Here is an 18,400-nt window from a genome sequence, read left to right on the forward strand (position 1 = left end):
TTTGACATGTTCCTCTTCATTCTCGGAGTAGATGAGGATGTCGTCGATGTAAACGATCACCCAGCGATCTAGCATGTCCATCGTTGATAAATGATTGGAAGACCGCCGGACTGTTCGATAAGCCGAATGGCATGAACAAATATTCATAGTGGCCTGATTGGGTTGAGAAGGCGGTCGTCCACTCGTCCCCCTGTCTGATGCAGATAAGATTGTAGGCACATCGTAGGTCGAGTTTTGTGAAAAACCGTGCTCGGCGGAGTTGCTCCAGGGCTGATGGTAAGAGTGGAAGGGGGTACCTGAACTTCACGGTTATGTCGTTGAGGGCCCGATAGTCGATGCATGGTCAGATCCCCCCGTCCTTCTTCTTGACGAAGAACAACCCTGACAACGCTGGAGACACAGAGGGGCAGATGAACCCTTTCTTCAGCTCCTCCTGGATATACTCAGTCATGGCTGTGGCCTCCGGCTGCGAGAGTGGGAAGATTCTCCATCTAGCTGGCGTTGCCCCTGGTAGGAGGTCAATGGCACAGTCACAGGGACGATGAGGAGGCAGTTCAGTGGCTTTGGTTTTGCTGAACGCCACCCCGAGGTCCTGGTATTCATGTGGTAGACCGGGAATGGTGGCGGATATTGGTGTGGTGTCGGTGATGTTGAGCTGACAGGGTTCCTCCGAGTCCCGGCGGTGTGCAGAACATGCGTTGCCCCAGCTGGTGATGTGTAGCTTGGGCCAGGAAATGGTTGGGTTATGGAGCTGGAGCCATGGAAGTCCGAGAATGAGGGCGTGTTGTGGAGAGTGAATGGCGTGGAAAGAGAGACGCTCATGATGCTGGTCCCCCACCTGCAGGCGGAGATCTCCAGTGAGGTGTGTGATGCATCCCTCTCTTAGTGGCCTTCCGTCTATCGCCTCCACTGCTAAAGGAGACACACATGGTATTACTGGAACATCATGAGTTCGAATGAAACTCCATGACATGAAATTTCCAGCTGCGCCCGACTCAATAAGTGCGTAGAGTCCCACACTCTCTCCTCAAATCTGTAGGCGCACGTGGATTTGAGCGCAGCTCTGTGACGGTGGAATGACGGAACTTTGACTCACCGGGTTGTGTCGCCCTCGCGGTGGTCTGGTCGGGCAGGTTGGTAGACGGTGTCCAGCTTCACCGCAGTAGAGGCAGAGACGGAGGCGGAAGCGGCACTCTCGCTCCTCGGGCGTGAGGTGCGTATAGTCGATTTGCATCGTCTCTCCGTAGTCGGGGCATGCATGACGTGTGGGCGCGCGCGGGTGATCAGGTTGTCCAGCTGAATGGAGAGATCCACAACTCGCATAGGCCAGCTCGGCTTGGACATCTGGGTTTAATCCCCTGCGGTAGAGCAGTCGCAGGGGGCGTTCCTCGCAGCCTGCTTCCGCGGCGAGAGTGCGGAATGCCAGTGCGTACAGTATTCAGCCGCGGTGCGATCGCCCTGTGATGTGGCCAGCAAGTGCTCCTCAGTGCTCTCCCCTGTGACGGAGTGATCAAAGACCGCGCAGAACTGCGTGAGAAAGCTCTCAAATGAAGGAAAGACCTTCTGTCTCCACACCGCGGTGGCCCAATCCAGTGCTTTGCCGGTGAGCAGCAAACAAACGAAGGCGATGCGGCTGTTCTCTGTGGGGTACAGAGCTGGTTGCTGCGCCACGAAAAGTGAGCACTGTATCAAAAAACCTTGACAGCTTCCCGGATTGCCGTTAAACTTCTCCGGGAAGGCGAGGCACGGTCCGGTGGTAGTTGGAGCGGTATACGCTGCGAGGATTTGGTGCTCCAGCGGCTCCTTGCAGTCCTTGTAGTGCCGCGGCGAGCTCCTGAGTCAGCTGCGTGAGGCGCGTCAGCTGCTGGTGATGGCCGGCGAGCTGCTGGGCTTGGCCGGTGAGCTGCTGGGCTTGGCCGGTGAGCTGGGTCGTGAGCTGCGCAACAGCTGCTGGATCTTCGGCTGGCGAGGTCTAATGTAATGAGGAGGCATATGGCTGTGGATCCATTTGCAGCTTAGTTTTAATAACAATCAGAAGAGTAGTCAGACAGGCAATAATCAGCACAGGCAGAGGTACAAATATCAGAGGATAGGCAAAAATCAGAGTCGAGAACAGGCAAAAGGTCGGGGCAGTCAGAAAACAGTCAGAAGAGTCAGAAACAGGAAACAGAATAATACCAAGAAATCAGAACACAGGAAAACACTCAGAATGACAGTATGGAGACTAGTCGAGACCTCGCACAGATGTCAAGTTCATGTGGAGCGGAGATGAGAAACAGGTGGCGGTGATAATAAGCGTGACTGGTGGTGAATTGGAAGTGTAGTCCGGGAAGGGCTCATAGTTCGTGACACATAGTTAATATGTGAGATGACAGAAGGGTTTTATTGACAAAGTTATTTTTGTTTGTAGCAGTTAGCTTGAGATATAAAAAGAAATAACATTAGAAACAAACTAAGATGTTCAGTCTAATAAATAATTAATTTAAATATCCTAACAAAATTCAATACACAGTCCCAGTCAAACAATTAAATATGTGTTAGGTATCCACAGTAAATAAATGTAATGTGGATTTTTTATGCAAGTTTTACACATTTTTCCAGAAAATGACTGCATTCAAGGAAAAATATTTAAGCCTGATAAGTGCAGGACACAAAAGATGTAATAAGAAATGGCTGTTTAAATTGACTCAATTAAAGATTACTTTGTAAAAAGATGTACATGTACAGTGAGACATGTCTAGACTAGACTAGCCTTCACTCCCCATGAATATCACTAAGCACTGCATACAGTGAAAACCCCACAAGACCTGCTGTACTGGAGATGCTCTGATGCAGTTGTCTAGCCATCACAACTGGCCACAAATATTAAAGTAACTTATTAAAGAAACTCAGACCCTTATGTTTGCCTATTTTTCTGTTTCCAACATCACCATGGAGAGCTGACTGTTCTAAAATATCTCACTACTTGATGCCAATTTAACAAGATAATAAATTAGATTAGATAAGATTACATTCAACTTTATTGTCATTACACATGTACAAGTACAAGGCAACATCATACGAGGGAACATCTGGACATACGAGGTTTCCGCCCAACATCGACGATATATATATATATATATATATATATATATATATATATATATATGTATATATATATATATATATATATATATATATGTATATATATATATATATATATATATATATATATGTATATATATATATATATACATATATATATATATATATATATGAGGAGCTCTTTTCCTAAACGCTATAAACGCTATTTTAATAGTTTTTATGAAAATGACTTTTTTTTACCTAGACCCACGCATTTTGTTTATATTCAATTTATCCTGTTGAAATGGTCTGTTGGCTCAGTCTGAACATGTTAAACAGTGATTGTTAAATGAAACAACAATTTTGTTGAGTATAAATTCAAAGTTTCTTTTTATTTTTTTCCAAAACGGTATAAATCCATCCTTTATTTTAAAAATGGTTATGGCAAACATCTCTTGCCTCAGACCGCCGCCATGTTGGATTGCATCGAACGCTCACCAAATTCTGATTGGTTTGAGAGAGGACATATAGCATTTTGGCAAAAAACAGGTTTGGCCCTTATCGTTTGAAAAGGAACTGTATCTTGCAGTATATTTTAAACAAGGAAATAATAGCGTTTTGGCATGAAACATTGATGGAGCAGTATATAGGTTCACAAGACAGCAAAATGACATGACAAACTCGTTTTTTTTTTTTTATTTTGGCGTTTATCACGTTTTGGAAAAGAGCTCTTCATACACACACATACACATACATATATATATATATATATATATATATATATATATATATATATATATATACACGTATATATATATATATATATATATATATATATATATGTTATTCACTTCACATATCAGTGGTTTTAATGTTTTGGCTGATCGGTGTATAACAGCTCAGAAACCCACAGCACTGCTGAACTGCCACAAATACTGATTAATATTCTATAGCAGTTTTATAAGAATGTCTTTGTACAAATGCTCTAATTTCTATATCACTTCATCTGTAATATAAATAACAGGACTCAAATTGAAAAGATTTTCCACATAATTAAATGTTACTCTAAATAAATAAACTGCATGATGTGTCTTCTGTTAAATTATAAAAGAAAAATAATTGTTCTCAAATTGTTATTGTATAAATCACTTAAATAATCCTATAACAGCAATCACCCCTAGCTTTAGTGGATGGCAAACACTAAAACAGGTGTATTTTTCTATATAATATGTTAGCTCTCAAATCTGAATGGCAAAATGACAGTATATACAATATAAACATGACACTGATGACAAAGTCATAATATAAAATTAATTACCTGAGCAAGTAACACCAGCAACTTTACTATGGCTACAGTCTTTTACTCCAAATCCTCTGTGAGTGCACTTTGTGATGGTGCTTTCACTTCCAGAACACTGAACATCATCCAGCCATATTTCACCACTTCCCTGACCAAAGTGGGCACTTTGATGAGCAGTGACAGCTTTACCACATCCAATCTGTCTACACACCACCTCTGCATCATTCAGGTCCCAGTCGTCATCACACACTGTTCCCCACTTGTCATTATACAGGATCTCCACTCTACCAGAGCAGAAGTTGTTGCCACCAGTGAGTCGTACGTTATCTAAAACAAACATCAGAAAGCACGTTCATGTTAATTAATCATAATTAATCTTATTACTGTATAGAATATTATGGCATTTGCCCTTATATGAATCCATTTCTCTCATTTCTAATCCTTTATCAATAAAGATTTCAGGACTTGTATATTTATGAATAATAAATATAATCTGCATTATATTATTAATTATAACTCCGTATTAACACCTTTCAAATTCAGTTCATTACTATTTTAAGAAACCCACCACCTCGTCTCTGTTCATAGGTTAACAAATTTATTTCTATGGGCTATTATTGCCGCTCCAAAGAGAGGGAGAGAAGAAAGAAAAGCTATGTAAATATACACAACCTGACCTCTCAGACTGAGTTAATATATGAAATGACAGAAGGGTTTTTTGATAAATTATTTTTGTTTGTAGCAGTTAGCTTGTTAGCTATCTTGACTAACAAACTAAGATGTTCAGTCTAATAAATAACTGATCGGAAGGTCATGGGTTCGAACCCTGGGTCCACCAAGCTGCCACTGCTCTGCCCCTGAGCAAGGCCCTTAACCCAAAGTTGCTCAGTTGTAAGTCACTCTTGATAAGGGTGTCTGCTAAATAATGTAAGTATTTATTTTAAGTAAAATAAATAATTAATATTAAGTAAATTAATTTTACTTGTAAAGTTCATAATTTGGAACAATCCTGGTAAATTTTAGGCAAATATGTGGAAGGAAACCCAAGTTATGACACATTAAACTTTCCAGATGAGTCAAATAGACCCCAGGTCTGCACAAGTTGTCATTGTATTAGCAACTTTTCATTGTTTTCACACAATTTTTTATAAATAAAACAGACTATTTTGTATAGATGGCAGGCATTTCTGAAGGTTTCCATGTCACACACAGAGGTTTTGCCTGCCTTGGATCTGAGCTACTCTGAGTGAACAAATGCAAATGTGCCAGGCCTCATGGGTGATGGGTGTGTTTGCACAACAAAAGCAGGAGGAGAATCAAGCTGAAGAACTGTGAAAATCTCAACAGGGGGAATCACACCTTGGGACCCGCACAAGAAAATAAAAAAAGTCAGTAAATCTAGTGTTAAATGCTATTTACTGCATAAAAAAATGGGTCGAAATTGCATAACTTAATTTGACATATGTTGATATAACCAACTTAAATTTACAGCAATAAGTGGAAAGTTTTACGTAATCAACAAATGGTTAATACAAAGCACAAGCTTTTTCTTGCAGTTACTTTGTTTAAATGCTATTTACTGCATAACTTAAAGGGTATTTCAGATGAATGTTTATAACTTATAAAAAATGGGTCCAGAGCCGATCCTGACCTCCCTGGGGCCCTAAGCAAAATTCTGCTAAGGGGCCCTCCTACCTGACCCGTGAGCCATGTAAACCATTTGCCACACATTCACACTTGACAGCATCTCCTCTACTAACAAATTTCAGCATAACACCTGTAAGGTTTAGATAACTACTATTATTCATTTTATAAGCTGCATTAGGCCCCACTTAAACTGATTCCTGACCCCTCAGATTCCTCTTTATCCATTTTCAAATATAAAATACTATTTATAATATGACTTGGCTCTTGCAATATTCAACTAGTGAATATGCAATAGCAGATATCAGCAATTACATGTACAATGTAATTCCTGATATCAAAAATATGGTTACTACTAGAAATCACACTCTTAATATTTACATTTTAAGTATTGAAAACCGAATTGATATCAAAAATCCATATCATGTGAATGTATAAAAGCTAAAATGCTTGCCATACCGTGTCACTGTGTTTTATAGTATGCATTAGAGCAATACTTGATCCCTGATGGTTATTATTTACGGAGGAATGTGCACTCATATTGACCTGGCATTATGCTCATTCCAATGTAAATCCATTGGTTTCCATATTGCATTAACATTGTTGTAACCTTGAGAGACTATAAACATTGTCATTTAGGAGTGCTATCACGCTACTTTTTGTACTGGTCTACTTTTTTTTTTTACTTTTCATGGCCAGATGGATAACTCCGCTTCATATTGTCATCTACACAGCAGGGGCGATTCTTGGGTCAGAGCTTTTGGGGGTGCTGAGCTCCTTTTCAGGGGTGCTGAAGCTAAGGTTATGATCAAAAGGCACACCGAGGCGTGTCATTTTAAATGTATTATTATTATTATTATTGGGCTTTTAACTTTTTATTAAATGACAAATTCCTTTCACAAGATCATTATGGACTGTCCCTAGTCTCTCACCTGATTCTGTCTTTTTTCTTTTAAAGAACTGTCGTATGTCCGTTGCTCACTGGCAGGCCACACACACACACACACACACACACACACACACACAGAGAGAGAGAGAGAGAGAGAGAGAGAGAGAGAGAGAGAGAGAGAGAGAATAATGCTAGCAGTTCAGGAGTTAAGCCTGGTTCAGGTCAAATCCTCTGTGGGTGAGGAATGAATAAATACAGCAAAGTGAGTGAGTGTTTTAACACATACTGGTGGTATACAGTGATATGTCGTTTATTTTCACTCTGGTCCAAACGCCAGGGCTTCCATGTTTCCAAAAGACACACGTGACATCATGTTTACATGACTCCCGATTGTTAAAATGAGTATCAAATTAACGATAAACTTTAACAACAGAGACACACGTACACACTACACAGGTTTAGTGTTTATTTGTCGCGCTGCTGTTTTTGTTTCATGCTCTAGCAGTTAATAAACAACTGCATGCGTCTTGCGGAAGAACATTGTAACCGGCGCTACTTCTCTCCGTTTATGACTATGGACGAGTCACTCACGTCCTGTGCTACTCCACAGCGGCGGCGACCCGCTGGACTAAAATATTAATAAAAATTTTAGGGGTGCTGAGCTCCTTTTTAGCCTCGCCCATGCTACACAGTAAACATTAACACACGCTGTAAAACGAGGCAGGGGAGGCGGGGCCTTGCGTAATTTAATGAAGTATAAAAAGATAAGAATAAAAAATGAAGTATATATGATAGCCTTTTTTTTTCACCATTTTTGTCTAACTTGTTTACAACATATTAACATATTTTGCAAAAAAATTTGTAATATTTGGTATAATAAACCTCATTAATATGCAAAAATGCCTCATTTTCTAGTAAAAAAAAAAACAAAACAGAAATTTTGAATTATTTTCACTCTAGAGGCACAAAAGTTAATGCACAATTACAAGCTGGTATATTTCAAAGCCAGGAGATGAAACCATTTTGACCATTTTTAATGTCAGTAAATAATAAATAATATATAATAATAATAATAATAATAATAATAATAATAATAATAATAATTTTCCCTTATTTGAAAAAATGAACACAAACTATATTACAGCTAAATATATATTTTTTGAATAATAATAATAATAATAATAATAATAATAATAAATAATAATAATAATAATAACAAATTGAATAACATGGTTTAGGCTTGTTAAGTACAAATTTACAGAACATCGATCAATACAGAACACAGCAGTGTTTTAATGAAATTAAAATGAGCCAGTATTTGTGCACCTGTAAATGTACAAAACGAATGCAATACAGAAGGCAATGCAAATAAATGATTAAAGTAACTTAATAAAATCTCTTAATGTCACTTATGTTATGTTATGCCTAACTTGAACTGTGATTTCCTTTATATTTTACATTGCTATGTTATTTGAGTAAATGTAGGCAACATATAATAATAAGAAGAAAAACAAATGTTAATTTAAAAAATCCCATATCCAACGGTGTTTCATACGTCTTTATAATTATATTTTATTGTGGATATTTTCTCACAATTCTGATGTAATGTGAAGTAAAATAAAAAAATCAAATTTTTTTTAAATGTAAATTAATAATATAAACATATTATACAATCTTAAAAAACCTTTGAGTGTTTAAGAGAAACAGGGTTCTTATGTGCCACCTGGTAGATATTCTGTGAAGCAAAACACATTAAGGTGATTGCTAAGATAATGCCCCCGAACAGAAGTGCGGGAAGCCGCGTCAAACTGCAGCACAAATTGCAGAATGCCGCGACAGAAGTCGTTCGTTCTTAAAGGCCACATCTGTAATTTAAATATCCTAACAAAATTCAATACACGGGGGGACACGGTGGCTTAGTGGTTAGCACGTTCGCCTCACACCTCCAGGGTTGGGGGTTCGATTCCCGCCTCCGCCTTGTGGGTGTGGAGTTTGCATGTTCTCCCCGTGCCTTGGGGGTGTCCTCCGAGTACTCCGGTTTCCTCCCCCAGTCCAAAGACATGCATGGTAGGTTGATTGGCATCTCTGGAAAATTGTCCTGAGTGTGTGATTGAATGAGAGTGTGTGTGTGTGCCCTGCGATGGGTTCATCAGGCGTCATCAGGCATCAAGGCAGGATACACCCTGGATGGAGTGCCAACCCATCGCAGGGCACACACACACTCATTCACACACGCAATCACACACTACGGACAATTTTCCAGAGATGCCAATCAACCTACCATGCATGTCTTTGGACCGGGGAGGAAACCGGAGTACCCGGAGGAAACCCCCAAGGCATGGGGAAAACATGCAAACTCCACACACAAAAGGCAGAGGCAGGAATCGAACCCAAAACCCTGGAGGTGTGAGGCGAACGTGCTAACCACTAAGCCACCGTGTCCCCGTTAACTAATCAAAGAAAAATAATTGTTGTCAAATTGTTATTGTATAAATCACTTAAATAATCCTACAACAGCATTCACCCCTAGCTTTAGTGGATGGCAAACAATAAAACAGGTGTATTTTTATGTATAATATTGTAGCTCTCCAATCTGAATGGAAAAATGACAGTATATACAATATAAAAATAATAACACTGATGACAAAGTCATAATATAAAACTAATTACCTGAGCAAGTAACACCAGCATCTTCAAAATGGTCACATTTGTGTTGTATAAATCCTCTGTGAGAGCACTGTGTGATGGTGCTTTCACTTCCAGAACACTGAACATTATTCAGCCATATTTCACCACTTCCCTGACCAAAGTGGGCACCGTGATGAGCAGTGACAGCTTTACCACATCCAATCTGTCTACACACCACCTCTGCATCATTCAGGTCCCAGTCGTCATCACACACTGTTCCCCACTGGTCATTATACAGGATCTCCACTCTACCAGTGCAGGGGTTGCTGCCACCAGTCGTATGTTAGCGCCATCTAATACAAACATCAGAAAGCACATTCATGTTAATTAATCAAAATGAATCTTATTACTGTATAGAATATTATAGCACTTCTCTCATTTCTAATCCTTTATCAATAAAGATTTCAGGACTTTCACATAATGAATAAAAAATATAATCTGCATTATATTATTAAATGTAACTCAGTATTAACACCTTTCAAATTCAGTTCATTACTATTTTAAAAAACCCACCACCTCGTCTCTGTTCAACACAACACAATAGTCACAGAAAACACAATACTCACAGACAACACACAGACAACCCAGTACTCATAAACAACACACAGACAACCCAGTACTCATAAACAACACACAGAAAACACAATACTCACAAACACCACAATACTCACAGACAACAAACACACAAACACCACAATACTCAAAGACAACAAACACACAGACAACACAATACTCACAAACACCACACAGACAACACAATACTCAAACACACAGACAACACAATACTCACAAACAACACACAGACAACACAATACTCAGACAACACAATACTCACAGAAAACACAATACTCACAGAAAACACAATACTCACAGATATCAAACAACACACAGACAACACAATACTCACAAATAACACACAGACAACACAATACTCACAAACAACTCACAGACAACACAATACTCACTAAAAACACAATACTCTCAGAAAACACAATACTCACAGACCACAAACAACACACAGACAACACAATACTCACAGACCATGTATCAATTATCTTATACATCAGCTAACATAATTATCATATGAAACAATTTAAAAAATGTTGTATTAAATATGTTTTTAAATTAATAACAGCCACATTACACATGAGTAAGTATATACACAGATATACAGATTTTCCTGCCTTCATTAAATCAGAAGTACTTTATTAATCCTTTTTAGGAAATTATTTATAATTATAAATATATTTATATATATATTATTACAATAATAATTAATGTGACTTTCTATTCTGTTCTACTCTTCTATTTTATTCTATTCTATCTTAACAATATGCTAACAAGCTGAAAGTTCAGAACAAACTTAAAGAACTAAGTGTAACTGGGCAAAGCTGAGTTTATGAAGGTGAGTATCTGTCAGTGACGCGAGGATAAAATAAACCCAAATGCAGGATAGCGTAGAAGAAAACAGGTTTAATAACTTAAAAACATAAAACAAAAACACAGACACGACATCAGACAACAAACAAAGACACCAGAGGGCTCAACTACAGAGACAAAACAATTAGACATGAGGAACAGGTGTGCAGAGGAAGAGACAAGGGCGGGGCAGACATGTGACACAAAACATAAACAAATGCACATGGCCAAAGTCCGGGCTGAGTCCTGACAGTATCAAAGATATCCTTGATCTTGGGGAAAGGTTTCGTTCATGGTGTTTAATTGCCAGAAGAAGAGCACTTTGATTCAGGTGATATGAGACTGCCCTGACTGTGGTTTGCCACTTCCTGCCAAACAGATAGCTGTTCTATGGCTATTCTCATAAATAAGCATGAGATGAGGTTCATGTACTGTACTTATATGTGTAAGTTGCCTTTCAAGCAATTGCAAGGTCAAGCATGCTTTAAAGTGATGTCATGACAGGCTTTGCTAATGCTAACTCTAACTCTATTAGGTGGAGATTTGTGTACACTTAATTAAGGAGTAAGAAAATTTAAATGTGGTAAAACACACCTACTTTTGTCTAATGCACATTTTATATCTATAGTTTATAGTACTTCAAAGGCTCAAAACGTGCTGATGTGACCTGGGCAGAAGGTGAGTTAGATATCTGATCTAGAGAGTAAATTAAATGGATTCAAATGAAAATTAGACTTACCAGCCAGCAGAGAAGCTCTAAGAACACAGACTGTAGAGAGAAATAAAGAGGAGGAAGTTCATGAAGCCAGTGATGGAAAAACCAAAGCTGTCTCCAGAGTTATTAGAACATGTTATGAAAATGTGTAAATATTATTATACTCTGTCCATTTTATTAGGAAAACCTGTACACATGTTTATTTATGCTGTTATTTAATCATATGGAAGCAGCAAAATGGATAATATCAACCAGCTACAGGTCAAGAACTTGTGACCAAAAGGTTTTTTTCTAAATCTTTAATCAGTTTTAATCAGTGTGAGTCTTAGTCCCAGGATAGCCTCAGATTCATGTCCTTGGCTGACATGATGTGAAATCTTGTAGCTCATTCACTGCAAAGTTTAATATGTTGTGTTTCCTGAGATGTTTTTTTGCTCACTGTAGCTGTAATGTGTGCTTATTTCTAACTTCCCATTAACAACAAGACCTTCCACCTTCACACCATTCTGAGATCAGCAGTTTCTAAAATCCTCAGATCAGCCCATCTGGCACCATCAACCACACCATGCTTAAAGTCTCTCAGATCACATTTTTCAATTTTCTTATGTTTTATGTGAACAAAAAACTGAAGCTTTTCACCTGTAACTGATTTTATCTACTGTGCTGCTGCCACCTGATTGGCTGATTGGATAGTTGTATAATTGTTTTCCTGATTCCTGATAAAGTAGATGGTAAATGTATAAAAAGAGTACATATAAATATAATAGCTTTATATTAACAAACTTTTTTTTATTATGTTACTGTTTTTATAGTAACAGACCGATGGAAATGTCTGACGCTTATAAGAATAAACTTTTGCCTTTCTTTGACAAAAGAAAGGCAAAACATCTGTTTCTTGCATTTTACTGAAGTCAGCAATTCAGAAAATGAGAAGTAAAACATCTCTGGCACACTGCAAACATGTGACAAACCACAAAGACTCTATTTATATACAGAAAATTGTGGACAATTAAAAACATGGAGTAGAAACTACATGAAACTTATTTTTAACTGTTTTTCTTCCAAAACCTCTTTTAAAACTTTTTCTGTATTTTAGGATCTTAGTTTTAGAATTGAGAATTGTGTTTCTAAGTTTGTGCAAAATTAATTTTTATTCCTTTTGAGAAAGATATTAAACATTTTTCAAAAAAAAAAAAAAGGTTGATGATTATTGTATTGGAATTTTCAGTTAAAAGTAAACCTGCTCTGTAAATGTCTTCATCTAGCGAACATCTTCACTTAAATATTACAGAAATATTTAAATTCTGACATCATCCAAATGGTAGTAAGAAATTTATATATTACTTATACATTAAAAAATAGAAATATATTATTTTAAAAAATAATCCTGTTATATATACAAATAACCCAAAGGATATACCCCACACATGTAAAAAGTGGAAATTATACAATAATATTGATTACAAGACAAACGTATTGATATAAATGTTGAATTTACCGAGCGTTAAAGTGAGGTGAAGATTCATCATCCTGGTCCTTAAGATGTAAATCAGTTTGATGCTAATTACAATGTTCACTGCTGCTTTCCTCTCACGAGGAACTGTTGTGAAAAATCCTGGAACCTTAAGAGAATATAAGAAAATTATAGTTATAATATATATTATAATACTATATACACACACACTATCACAGTAATGTATACTAGAGATTACATTAACCAGAAGTCAGAGGGTGGATAAAGGAGTGTTTATTATAGTAACTCAGTAGACAGGAGAGGAAAAAGTGTAAACGGGATTCAGGGCCAGAATTGGAGGAAGAAGAGGGGAGAGAGAGAGAGAGGGAGGGAGAGAGAGAGAGAGAGAGAGAGAGAGAGAGAGAGAGAGATGCCTTAAGGGAATTATGATTGGAGTCATAAGACACATGGGAATAAACCCCAGGATATTGTAATAATTTTAAGGTAATATATAACTAGAGAATAAAATAACCACACTTGAGTCAGAGGGTGGATAAAAGAGGAAATGTTTATATGTTTATTATAAATAAACTTAGTAAACGTGCGAAGTAGGAGTGTAATCTGGAGATCCAGGTAGACGTCAACAGGCACTGGCCTTGGGTAGGGGGAAGGACGAGGATGATGAGGCAAGGACCAGATGGTGTGACCAGGATGAATTGGCTGACCCTGAGGCAAAGGATATAAGGGGAGATAAGGGGACTAACTTAGTAGAGATAGAGGAACTGAAGCTTGAGATATGCGTAAGCAAGCCCAGCCTGGGCAAAGACAGGCTGAGATCATAAATTCAGAAGTTTAGCAGGCTTAAGGAGTCAGAGAACTCCATTAGTACACAAACAACATTATAGCAGCAATAGCTTAGCAATAGTAACAATATAAGATGAATAAATAAGAGCTTCTAACATAATAACTTTTGACATAAACAAGACTCATAGAGTGACTTATAATCAGTAAAAAATCATGTACAGAAGAAAATAGCAAAGGAGAAACTTACTCATTGTACTGTAGTTGAATGAAGGATTAATCCTCAGGACGTCTGTCATGAAAAAACTAAGAAGCAAAGGTAACATTGACCAGGAAGTAAAGCTCTTTTGAGCACATTTTTAATAATAACAAAATTGTTATTTAGAATGAAGACCGTGGTTCCCAGACCTGGGCCCTGGGAACCAAGGGGAGGAAAATCCGTAAATGGGCATATGGGTAAAAGGTGATGGGAAATAAGGGGATTGTAGGGAACAGGATGTTAGTGTCATGAGCGTGAAACCGGTTAGATCCAAGTGCAGGTTTATTATCAAAATCCCAAGACAGGCGAGGGTCAAAACACCAGGCAAACAGCAACAACAAAGGAAATCCAAAAGCAGTAGTCAATAATCCAGGCGTAGGTCAGGGCAGGTAGTAAACAATCACAAACACAAAAAACAGGCAGGGTCAAAACAAGGCAATAGACGGAACAGAGAAATACGCTCAGTATGCAGACAGGCTAACAGTTCTTCGCGTCATAAGAGAGTTCTGAGTGATCTTAAATAGACCAGGTGATTACAAACAGGAAACAGGTGTGCTGAGTGGGTGGAGCAATGGATTGTGGGAATTAAAGTCCTGATGATAAAGTGCAGCAATTCCTCTGCAGGCCAGCAGAGGGAGCCCTCATGGCTCTCATAACAGAGCCCCCATGGCTCTCATAACAGAGCCCCCCCAGGAGTGGATTCCAGATCAGGAGGGTGGCGGAGCGGAGGCGGAACGGGGGTGGGAAGGCGGGCCAGGTCCATGTGGCGGTAGAGGGCAGGGCGGAGCCGGTGGCGCTGAAGGCCAGAGCGGAGCCGGCGGAGCTGAAGGCCAGGGCGGAGCCGGCGGAGCTGAAGGCCAGGGCGGAGCCAGAGACCAGAGCAGGACTGGAGACCAGGGTGGTGCCACAGAGTAGCTCAGTAAACTGGTCAGCATCGCAATCCAAGGTGGTGCTGGAGGTATTCTGAGCCTGTAAACAGGGACAGGAGGTAGAGGGGCTGGCAAAGCCAGTGAAACAAAACACAGGACAGATAACACAGGAAAATCGGTTGGTTCAGGCCAGGCAGAGAGCTCAGGGAACCCAGAAACGACCATCTTGGGCCAGGCAGAGAGTTCATAGTTGGCCATCTTAGACGGAGCAAATAGTTCAGGGTCGACTGTTTTTGATGAGACATTGAGACCCTGGAAGTCGTGCATGGTTAGTCTGGCAAGGTCCGAAGGTCTATGGGAGTTGTGATATTGCACGTCTGTTGATAGTCTATGGGGGTTGTTCACAGCTATTGTGGCAGGGGTAGAGGGTCTTTGGAGCTTAGGAGTGACCATACTAACTGACCTATATGCTACAAGGAATTCATGGATGACCATCTCAGCCTCTACAGGAAGCACAGGAAACTCAGAAACGGGCTTTATGGTCGTGACAGGCAATTCCGAAAATGTAGGCTCAGCCGACTTGGTCAAGACAGATCGCTCAGGAGACCCACATTCAACCTTTCCAGCCTTAATAGAAAGAGCAGACGGCTCACGTGACCTTGGTGACTCTGATGATTCAGTTGATTCAGGTGCTTCAGCAGATTCAGACGCTTCAGGTGATTCGGCAGTTTCAGGTGCTCCAGCAGGTTCAGGTGCCTCAGCAGGTTCAGGTGATTCATTTGCTTCAGCAGGTTCAGGTGATTCATTTGCTTCAGCAGATTCGGCAGTTTCAGCTGCTTCAGCACATTCAGCAGTTTCGGCAGGTTCAGGTGCTTCAGCAGGTTCAGGTGCTTCATTTGCTCCAGCAGGTTCAGGTGTCTCAGCAGGTTCAGGTGCTTCATTTACTCCAGCAGGTTCAGGTGCTTCAGCAGGTTCAGGTGCTTCATTTGCCCCAGCAGGTTCAGGCGTCTCAGCAGGTTCAGGCGTCTCAGCAGGTTCAGGCGTCTCAGCAGGTTCAGGCGTCTCAGCAGGTTCAGGCGTCTCAGCAGGTTCAGGCGTCTCAGCAGGTTCAGGTGCTTCAGCAGGTTCAGGTGCTTCATTTACTCCAGCAGGTTCAGGTGCTTCAGCAGGTTCAGGTGCTTCATTTGCCCCAGCAGGTTCAGGTGCTTCATTTGCCCCAGCAGGTTCAGGTGCTTCATTTGCCCCAGCAGGTTCAGGCGCTTCATTTGCCCCAGCAGGTTCAGGCGTCTCAGCAGGTTCAGGCGTCTCAGCAGGTTCAGGCGTCTCAGCAGGTTCAGGCGTCTCAGCAGGTTCAGGCGCTTCATTTACTCCAGCAGGTTCAGGTGCTTCAGCAGGTTCAGGTCGGTTCAGGTGCTTCAGCAGGTTCAGGTGCTTCAGTTGCGCCAGCAGATTCAGGTGCTTCAGCAGGTTCAGGTGCTTCAGCAGGTTCAGCCGGTTCAGGTGCTCCAGCCAGTTCAGGTGCTCCAGCCGGTTCAAATGGTTTGGTTGGTTCAGGTGCTTCAGCAGGTTCAGGGGCTTCAGATGGTTCAAATGGTTCAGGTGATTCAGCTGGTCCGGAGGAGTCAGATGGTTCCGAGTCATGGATTTGGGAACTGCCTGGTGAAACAGAAGGGCAGAAAGCATACTGCGGTGCCATAGCAAATACAGGAGGCATGGGATTAAGAGAACATACCTCTGTAGCCCTGGGGATCATTGAACTTGACAAAACTGTTTTTCGACTCTTAGACACCCGTACAGACGTTATCAGGGGGTCCAGTAGACTAGACACTAGTAGTTGTGGCTTTGCAGGAGCAGGAGAGATAGGTGAGGCAGCCATTTTGTGGATTGGCTCAGAAGTGGCAGCCATTTTGGGAAGTGGTTGGGATGCAGGAATGGCAGCAATCTTGACGACAGGTGCCGGGATGGTAACGGCCCTCTGAGGGACAGGTGTTGTCAGGACAGTGGCTCTTTTAACATTTGGTGCAGATACCGTGGTAGCCCTATTGAAAACCAGTGCAGGTAAGACGGTAACCATTATAGGGGTAGGTGGAGACACGGCAGTCTTGCTTGAGAAGCGTTTTCTTCTGATTGCCCTCCTAGACAAGGGTTCAGGCATAGTAGCGGCCATTTTATGATCTTAGACAGGCATGTTGGCGGCCATTTTGGGAGTAGAGGCAGGCGTGGCAGCGGCTGTTTTAGGAGCAGAGACTGGCATAGTTTTTTTTACGTTTTTTCCCATAAGTTCCATCGGGTTCGGCTTTCTAAATTACTGACAAACCCCCAAAAGTCCAAAATTTGTAAGCTTTGTGTTTCTGCTTGAGACAAAGGTTCATCCAAACAGTCATTTAAGTACAACTTTAATTCCACGTCGCTGAATTTCAAGCCAGCCGCACATGTCCAGAATAATTGGGCAAAACAACTCACCGCTCGTCCTTGTTGGCGGAGGGACATCAAGTCATCCAACCTGTCCCACCATTCTTCCTCAGTGGAGGGGGCCAGCACTTGGATTTGTATGCCGCTGTATCTGTACATGTCGGGGTACGGGAACACACCAATCGAAACGGGGAAATATCACTGCTGAATCCTAGATGAGTGGTCGAAAAAGGTGCCGGAAAACTTACTGGGAATGATGGATTTGGTTGTTGAGTTTATGGCTGATGCAGTGATGAAACCAGAGTGGATGAAATAAACCGCTGGATCTTGTCGGGCGAAGTATTCTGTCATGAGCGTGAAACCGGTTAGATCCAAGTGCAGGTTTATTATCAAAATCCAAAAACAGGCAAGGGTCAAAACACCAGGCAAACAGCAACAACAAAGGAAATCCAAAAGCAGTAGTCAATAATCCAGGCGTAGGTCAGGGCAGGTAGTAAACAATCACAAACACGAAAAACAGGCAGGGTCAAAACAAGGCAATAGACGGAACAGAGAAATACGCTCAGTATGCAGACAGGCTAACAGTACTTCGCGTCATAAGAGAGTTCTGAGTGAGTTTAAATAGACCAGGTGATTACAAAGAGGAAACAGGTGTGCTGAGTGGGTGGAGCAATGGATTGTGGGAATTAGAGTCCTGATGATAAAGTGCAGCAATTCCTCTGCAGGCCAGCAGAGGGAGCCCTCATGGCTCTCATAACAGTTAGGTTACTTAGAAAACATAGGAGGTAATTCCGGTAAATAAGGTGATGATGAGGAAGGACACCAGGTGGAACTCCACCGTGGGACTGGGAACGTGCCTGAGAGGATGGGAACCAAAGAGAAGGCACC

At 40.7% G+C, this 18,400-nt stretch overlaps 2 protein-coding genes across 2 annotated transcripts in view; both read right to left on the bottom strand.

The window, feature by feature from the left end:
- The window catches only part of LOC132861506 (deleted in malignant brain tumors 1 protein), a 190,423-nt gene extending 175,503 nt beyond the window's left edge, over nucleotides 1-14,920 (bottom strand). The window contains exons 1-2 of the mRNA XM_060893065.1: nucleotides 13,217-14,920; nucleotides 11,743-11,772 (exon numbers count right to left, since the gene is read on the bottom strand). Of these exons, the coding sequence (XP_060749048.1) occupies nucleotides 11,743-11,772; nucleotides 13,217-13,247 (61 nt within the window). The 5' untranslated portion in view covers nucleotides 13,248-14,920. The remainder of the gene's footprint in view (nucleotides 1-11,742; nucleotides 11,773-13,216) is intronic.
- The window catches only part of rpl23 (ribosomal protein L23), a 279,577-nt gene that overhangs the window by 3,615 nt on the left and 257,562 nt on the right, over nucleotides 1-18,400 (bottom strand). The gene's annotated exons all lie outside the window — the stretch shown is intronic.

Source organism: Tachysurus vachellii, chromosome 18, assembly GCF_030014155.1.
Source record: "Tachysurus vachellii isolate PV-2020 chromosome 18, HZAU_Pvac_v1, whole genome shotgun sequence".
Taxonomy (NCBI): Eukaryota; Metazoa; Chordata; class Actinopteri; order Siluriformes; family Bagridae; genus Tachysurus; species Tachysurus vachellii.